Here is a 7,613-nt window from a genome sequence, read left to right as displayed (position 1 = left end):
GGGGGATGGAGCGCTGCTGGGCGCGTGCTCACAGGCCCTGGGGACGCCACACTCCTCCCTCCGGCTCCACGCTCAGGTCGCCTAGAAAGTGAGTCCCAGGTTGTTCCCTGCTCAGACGGCTGCGACGTGCCAGGCAGGCGGGCGCGCAGCAGCCCCGGGGAGGGCGGCAGAGCCGTGCACACAAGCAGGAGCCCGGAGACGCGCTGCCTGTGCCAGCAGGACCCGCCTGCCTGGAGCTGAAGGGCTTCCCCGCGCCTGAGAGCAAGGCCAGGCTGTCCCGGGAGAGACACAAAGTCTCCTGCAGCAGGGAGCAGGGCCCAGAGGTTGCCCCCTCTGCCCAGCAGCCCTTTCCCAGGAGGGCTGGGGTGACGGGGCCTAGCGTGGGCTCTCCCTGGGGTGGAGCGGGGCAGCCCTGGAGGGGCCGGCAGCGCCCTGGGGGTCGGGCCTGGGCTGGGCTCAGCTCCTGCCCTTGAGTCGCGCTGAGCAGGGACAACGTGCAGGGCAGGAGCCCCGGGTGCGCTGGCAAATCTGCTCCCGCTCTGCTGCCAGGTTGTGGGCGCCCCGCTCGGCCCCGTGTGCCCAGGGCGGAGGGACCTGGGGGTGCTGTGTGGTGTGACACAATAATGACACAGAGCAGACGTGTGTGTGTGTGTTACAGAATAATCATACAGAGCTGAAGTGTGTGTCTGTTTTACACAATAATGATAAGGAGCACAGGGCTGTGTCTCTGTGTTACATAATGATACAGAGCAGAAGTGTGTGTGTGCACGTGTGTGTGTTGCACAGTAATAATATGGAACAGGAGTGTGTTTGCGTGTTTGTGTCTTGCAGAATCATGATACATAGCAGAAGTGTGTGTCTGTGTGTGCATGATGACATAATGATATGGACAAGAAGTGTGTGTGTGTGTTACAGAATAATAACAGCAGAAGTGTGTGTGTGTGCGTGTGTGTCTTACACAGTAATGATACGGAACAGAAGTGTGTGTGTGTATGTGTGTGATGCAGAATAATGACATGGAGCAGAAGTGTGTGTGTGTGTTGCAGACTAATGATAAAGAGGAGAAGTGTGTGTCTGTGCATGTTTATACTGAGCTGAAGTGTGTGTGTGCTCACATGTGTCTTGCAGAATAATAATCCAGAGAAGTACAGAATGATGCAAAGCAGAAGCTTGTGTGTGGGTTAGAATAATGATATAGAGCAGCAGGGTTTGTGCATGTTTGTGTTATAGCAGGATACAGAGCAGAAGTGTGTGTGTGTTACAGAATAATAGCAGAAGTGTGTGTGTGTTTACACATGTTTGTGTTACAGAAAATAATATGAAGCAGAAGTGTGTGTGTTACACAATGATACAGAGCAGAAGTTTGTGTGTTTTACAGAATAATGATGCGGAACAGATGAGTGTGTGTGTGTGTTACAAAATTATAGGGAGCAGATGTGTGTGTCTGTGTCTTGCAGAAAAATGATACAGAGCAGATATGTGTGTGTGTTACAGACTAATGATACAGAGCAGATGTGTGTCTCTGTTGGCAAATAGTTATATAGCCAAAGTGTGTGTGTGTGTGTGTGTGCACTCGTGTTCATTACAGAATAATGATACAGAGCAGAAGTGTGTGTGTGTACACAGAGCAGATGTGCGCATGTGTTACAGAATAATCATACAGAGCTGAAGTGTGTGTCTGTTTTACACCATACTCATAAGGAGCACACGGCACATCTCTGTTACATAATTGACCATGGAATAGAAGTGTGTGTGTGTGCGCATTGCATGAAGTAATGATACAGAGCAGAAATTTGTGTATGTTACAGAAGAACGATACAGAGCAGAAGTATGTGTGTGTGACACAACCATGAAACATAAGCAATGTGTGTGTGTTACACAATACATGACAGGCAATAGAAGTGTGTGTCCATGTATGTGTGTTAAAGTGTTGCCCGGTGGGGTCAGGCCAACGCTCAGGATCTCTATATCGTGCTGTCAGACAGGAGGGTGTGTTGTACAATTGCACTGCACACATACAAAACTCAATTAGGTGCATACACACACGCTAGGCGCATACACCCCCACCACCAACTCAGGCACACGCACATCTTACCAGCCTAGGCGCATGCATACCTAAAGATTCTGCACATACATGTGGCAGAGACATGAAATCATCACAGGGCATACAGACAAATACACACAGGTTAAACACTGACTCAGGTGACAGTGACCTGTGCTCGGGACGGCAAAGTCATGGCAGAGAGGGGAGCAGTGGGGATGAAGAGTGGCAGAGATCAGGGGAAAAGGCGCTTCGGGGGGAGTCAATAGGCAGTCTTCAAATACTTGAAGGGCTGGGAGGAGGGAGAGGCAATAAATGGCAGAGATCAGGGGAAAAGGCAGAGGTGGACTAGGCAATGCAGGGAAGAGATCAGGGGAAAAGGCAGGGGGGGGATGAGAGGTGTAGCAAAAGTAGTGGCAGAGATCAGGGGAAAAGGCCGTGGGGCCGAGGCAATGGCAGTGGCCCTTATGAGCTGACAAGGGGGCTCCCGTTCTGACCTCGCCGTGATGTCACTCCCTGACTACCTCCCTGGCCCCAGGCACCCGAGGGTGGGCAGTTGCCAAGAAAGAGGGGGAGGAGGGAGGTTGCTGTATCTTTGCTCCGCCAACCTGGCAACTTTACCAGGATGGATTTTCTTGTCGAATTCATCCTGGTTTTTCTGTTATCTCAAGTGGTCTTTTGGTTTCTGGATTCACCGGTAGGTGTGTGTGGGGGGGCCGAAGGGAGGGGGCTTCTGGGCTTTGCTGGTTGCCTCCTCCTCTGCTTCTCGCTCCATGTGTCAGGATGTTCTGAAACCGCTTCTCGAGGCGGGGAAACGCCACGTGTCTGGGTCACTGAAGGCAGTTTCCGTGAGCGTTCCTGGGGATAACTGTTCCCCGGCGTGGTTTAGTACCCGCCTCGGTGCTGGGGCTTAAAGCCCACTTTCTGGAAACGGGAGGCTCCTCCGTAGCTTGCGTCTGCGGCCGCTCATGGTTCTGGGCTGCCTCGTGAATTCAGACTGGATTTGGCTTGGATCATGAAACATTTCTTTAAAAAAACCCCAAACAAAACAAAACCTTTTTTAGAGGCGTTGGGTGTTGGCTGCAGCCGAGGCCGGGGATGGTGCCTGGGCTGTGCCAATGCTCCCGCTGGGACGACAGCCGGGCTCCTGGCTAGGGGGTCTTGTCCCCCTGCTCAGGGTCCCCAGGGCAGGGACATCCGCGTGGGGATGGTGGGGACCAGGGAGCTGCCCTCTAACCCGCTGCTCTCTGCGTGTGCAGGGCGTTCGTCGGAGGCTGAGGAGGCTGGGGCAGATCCTGGGAAGAGTCAAGCTGGGAGGTGAGTAGCCTCGGGCCCGGCCTGGGGCAGGGGCAGGAGAGAGCACAGCCCCCTGCCCCCTGCCAGCCCATGGGGGCCACGGAGGAGCAGCCGGCCCCGCTCGCAGGCTGGGGGTGCCAGCTGGGGAGGGGCAGAGCCTCCCCAGGCCCACGCCAGCTCCTTCCTCTCTCCCTTACAGCAGCTTGCGGACACGCGGAGGAGACGCCGCCACCCCGGTGCCCACAGTAAGCCCTGCCCCACGCCCCCTGCAGCCCCCCGGGGCCCGAGGGGCCCCTTTGTGCCGGGGTGGGGCTGGCTCAGGAAAGGGAGGCGGGCCGGGGGCAATGCAGCCATATGAGATGCCCTCCTCCTTGTCCTGCAGCTGCCCCGTGCCTGGGGACAGGCTCAGCCTCGAGCACACGCTGCAGCTGGTGGAAAGGAGGCTCCAGCACGTGAGCTGGCACCTGATGAGCGACCTGATCCCGTAAGGGCTGAGTGGGGAAGGGGTGGGGGTGTCTCTGGGGGGCCCTGTGGCCTGTTCCCAGAGGGGACCTGGACGCCACGTTTGCTGCGGTCCTTGGGAGGACACGGCCCAGCCCCACGTCCCCTAGGGTCTGGACCATGTGGGGTGGGGAGGAGTGGACGTGCCCTGCCCCCGTCTCATCTCTGCCCCCCGTCTCCTCTCTGCCACAGGCCCAGACCTGCGAGTCCGGCATCATCCTGGATCTCCGAGGAGCCCGAGGAAATGGAGGACCCTGACGCTGCCTTCATGCAACCTCCCAGCCATGCTGCCGTGGGGGATGCCGTCATGGGGCTGCTGCTGTTGGCCGGCCTAAGGGAGACCCTTGGGGTTTTGGAGGAGGATGGCGTGGCTCTCTCTGGCCCAGCCTGGCACCCCCCGACGTCCCCACCAGGACAGGCAGATGAGCCGGCGGTTGCCCAGCATCTGGGCTACCACGTCTGGAGCCTGCAGCTGCAGTGCCGGCAGGGCCTCCCCAGCCCAGATGCCAAGTCACTGGCCCGCCTGATCCCCCCGGTGCCGCTCCAGCGCCCCCGTCCCACGTACGCCGAGACACCCCGGCTCCAGAAAAGCATCTCCCGCACCCCTCGGGATTCCCACGCAGCCCCGCGGGTCTCGCACCCGCTGCCCGCTCTGCCTGAGGAGCCGCCGCGGCGTGAGCAGGCCGAGGCCCTGAAGACAGAGGAGCCTGGATCCGACCCACAGGATAAGGCCGTGCGGCCTCTGGGATTGGACCCCCAGGAGCCCTGTGTCTGCCTCCCCAAGCCCTTGCCCTGCCGGGCCCCGAGGCTCATGAGCCCCCCTGAGGCCGCCCTCAGCCAGCCCGCGCCCCACGCTGACGCCCGTCTGCAGCCTCCTTTGCAGCAGGGGAGCCCGGAGACACGGCCTCCGCCGGCCAGCGGGTGCCAGGGGACGGCTCCGTGTGGGACAGAGACTCCCTCAGCCGCCCAGGCCCATCCTCGGGGGAAGCCTTGCAGCGCGGCTGAGCCAGAGAAGGGCCCGGAGCACCGCCACCATGCCCCGAAGCCCTGCCAGCCCCCGGGCTGCGTCAGCCTGCGGTGGAAGGTGCACGTCCTGGCCCCAGAGCCGCCGGGCAAGCAGGATCCTGCAGACACCGCCGTGTTGCCCGGGGAAGCCAGCACCAAGGTCCCAGACCCGTCTGAGGATGTTTGTGCTTCCCAGGAGGCGTCGGAGCGGCACCTCGTGGGGAAGCGGCTGCAGGAGGTGCCCGAGGAGCCAGGCCCGGCCTCTTGCCGAATGCCCGCAGGGGCAGAGACTGACCCAGGAAAGGAGCTCTCCCACCCATGGGGCACCACCAGTGACGGTGCAACGAGCAGCGTCTGCCTCCTTCCCACCGGGGTGCGAGGCCGCCGTGGAGGAAGGGAGCGGTGCAGCCTGGAGCAGTCCGGGAAAGGCACCCAGCTGCCCCCCGCCTGGCACCCCAGAGGGCAGAGGGGGGCACCCAGCTGGCAGCCAGGGGCAGCTGGGAGCTGGGAGCTGCATGAGGCTGGTGGGGAGGCGCCTGACCTCCCCTGCGCCTGTGGCCTGGAGGGGAAGCCCGGGCGTGCGGTCTGGCCAGGAGACTCTGGGCAGCTTGGTGCCAGCTGCAGCCTGAAGGAGCTCCAGGGGCTGCTCAGGAAGATGACGAGGGTCACGGCAAGAAGCCCCAAGGCCTCAACAAGCTCCCAGGATGGTGCAGGAAAGGGCCTCCAGCAAAGCAGCGGTCAGACCAGCTGGGAACGGGATCAACTGGTCTCCCAGCTGCCCCCAGGCTCAGAGACATCCCCGGGGACTGATGTCCCATTATCCCAGACCTCTGCGCCTGCATGGAGGCACCCACCAGCCTCTGCGCTGCCCCCCAAGCCAATCCACAAGCCTGGTGGGGGAAGCAGGATGGGGCCCAGTCAGGGGAGACCCCCTGGCTCCAGCCAGCCCCAGCAGGGAAAAGCAACCCGTGCTAGCAGCTCGAGGGCTGCGGCAAGAGAAAGCCTAGCCGGCACCCCTGGAGACACCAACTGGCTCCCCAGGGAGCGGGGGCGGGGTGCAGGGCCAGGCCCTGGGCCGTGGAAGGAGGGGGGGACCAAGCAGTGCCCCGTGGGGGCAGCCAGGCCTGGAGCCAGGCCAGACACTGTAGAGCCCCCCGACCTGGCGCAGCTCCTGGGCTCCATCCTGACCTCTCTCAGCGCCCAGGACCTGCAGCTCCCGTTGGTTGCTGACCTGCTGAAGAAGCAGTGCCCGCAGGGTGTCAGTGCCATTTGCCCGCACCAGGCCCTGTGCCAGCCTGTGCCAGCTGCCTTCTCCACCCAGGGGGACGTGCAGGCTCGGGGCCAGGTCAGCGCCCATCACATGAGCCTGAGCTACAGGCTGGGTGCCCCCGGCGGGCCAGCTCGGGAGGGGCCGCCCACAGGGGGCTCCCGGGGGACACGGCAGGGGGTGAAGGTTCAGGCGAAGGCAGGGACACCTGAGCAGGGGGTGGACGATGCCACCAACGCCTGGCTCCGCACATCCCAAGCCCCGGATGGGGGGTGTCAAGTGCGTAGCAAGAAGCAGAGGAAGGCAGGTGGCTCTTTGGGCCCCGGCAGCTTCCGGGGACCCCTTGAAGCGCCTCAGCGCCCAGCTCCAGGGGACCCCTTGGGGCCTTCCAGTCTGGACCAGAAGCCCCTGGAGAGAGGGAGCAAGGGGCAGGACGGGAGGCTGTGGAGAGCTCCCCACGAACGACCCCAAACTGTGTCTGTCAGCACCAGCACCACACATTTCCCCCAGCACATGGATGGACCCGCTTGTGTCCAGGCCGCCAAAGAAAAGAAACCCCAGATCAGGACCCCATCGGTGCCCAGAGAAAAGGTCCCTCTGTGCCGCCGCTTCCTGAGGTGCCTCCAACGCACCTTCTCCAAGCTGCGCCTCACCATGAAGGCCCGGCTGTCCCGGGATCCACGGAACAAGGGCCCCAACGTCAGGTTCAAAAAGCCTCCCGTGAGCCGTCAGGCCTCCAAGGTGGCGCCCCATTGATACCGCCCCGTCCCCACCTGCCTGCTGGGAGGGACACCCAGGGATCCACCTTCTCCCGGGGCTCAGGCAGGTGCTCACCCTCCTGGTCTGCTTCTAGGCCGCTGTTGTCTCTCCCCATCTGCATCACTAACGGGCACCCACCGACTCCCCACAGTTGGCATCGGGAAGCGGTGGTATACTTCCCATCCCACCCTGGATTTCCACCATCTCTAGGTCCTTCCCATGGGAACAGCATGGAGAGAGAGAAGAGAGCATTTGGCATCTGCCTTTCATCCTCTTCACCGTGGGGACATCGTACAACACCTTCGTGGATACAGGCTCCAGACCTCCAGCATGGCAGGGCTCCGGCACTGTGCCCTGACTCTGTCGGCAGTGGATTGATAACGACGTGTCCTTCCATATATTTCGGATGTGATATTTTTCCCTGTCCCTCTTAGTAAAGGTTGTTCTTGATGAATGTGCTCTGGGTGTTTTTCTTGCCCCCGTTTCCCCATGGATGAGGTCAGACAGAGGATTCCCTTCTTTCGTGGTTGCTGATTTCTGGGAAGTCATGAAGGGTGCAGAGAAAGGGAGGAGGGACCTAGCCACGAGAGCCTGAAGTCAGTCAGACGGCAGGGTTCGAGACGAAATAAGATCGAAAGAGGCTTGTGCTCTGTGTGTGTCTCTCTCTATATTTGGAAAGCTTATGCTCTCTCTCTATGCATATTTGTCTTATTTAATTAGTTTATAAAGGTGCAACTCTACCTT

At 60.6% G+C, this 7,613-nt stretch overlaps 1 protein-coding gene across 3 annotated transcripts; it reads left to right on the top strand.

Moving 5' to 3' along the window:
- The first annotated feature begins 2,459 nt into the window (after positions 1-2,459).
- LOC149852739 (uncharacterized) lies at positions 2,460-7,312 on the top strand. 3 transcript variants are annotated; one of them, XM_090029690.1, is made up of 5 exons: positions 2,460-2,738; positions 3,301-3,358; positions 3,537-3,582; positions 3,720-3,821; positions 4,031-7,312. In XM_090029690.1, exons 1-5 carry the CDS (start codon positions 2,667-2,669, stop codon positions 6,864-6,866), a joined length of 3,114 nt encoding a protein of 1,037 aa, XP_089885816.1. In that variant the 5' UTR covers positions 2,460-2,666; the 3' UTR covers positions 6,867-7,312. The 3 variants fall into 3 exon arrangements, with proteins under 3 accessions (XP_089885816.1, XP_089885815.1, XP_089885814.1); XM_090029689.1 differs by lacking the exon at positions 2,460-2,738 and having other exon boundaries at positions 2,925-3,358; positions 4,031-5,081; positions 5,364-7,312; XM_090029688.1 differs by lacking the exon at positions 2,460-2,738 and having other exon boundaries at positions 2,925-3,358.
- The last annotated feature ends 301 nt before the right edge of the window (positions 7,313-7,613 follow it).

Source organism: Crocodylus siamensis, chromosome 15, assembly GCF_052110815.1.
Source record: "Crocodylus siamensis isolate JL-2025a chromosome 15, ASM5211081v1, whole genome shotgun sequence".
In the NCBI taxonomy this organism is placed as follows: domain Eukaryota; kingdom Metazoa; phylum Chordata; order Crocodylia; family Crocodylidae; genus Crocodylus; species Crocodylus siamensis.
Note: the sequence above shows the minus strand (reverse complement) of the source record. Positions and strands in the feature narration are given on the sequence as shown.

What these genes read in the sequence shown, in the direction of transcription:
- LOC149852739 (XM_090029688.1), top strand. Translation starts at nt 3,160, where the DNA reads ATGCTCCCGCTGGGACGACAGCCGGGCTCCTGGCTAGGGGGTCTTGTC. An exon ending in GGGAAGAGTCAAGCTGGGAG is followed by an intron (nt 3,359 to 3,536) that starts GTGAGTAGCCTC and finishes TCTCCCTTACAG; the next exon opens with CAGCTTGCGGACACGCGGAG. An exon ending in CCGCCACCCCGGTGCCCACA is followed by an intron (nt 3,583 to 3,719) that starts GTAAGCCCTGCC and finishes CTTGTCCTGCAG; the next exon opens with CTGCCCCGTGCCTGGGGACA.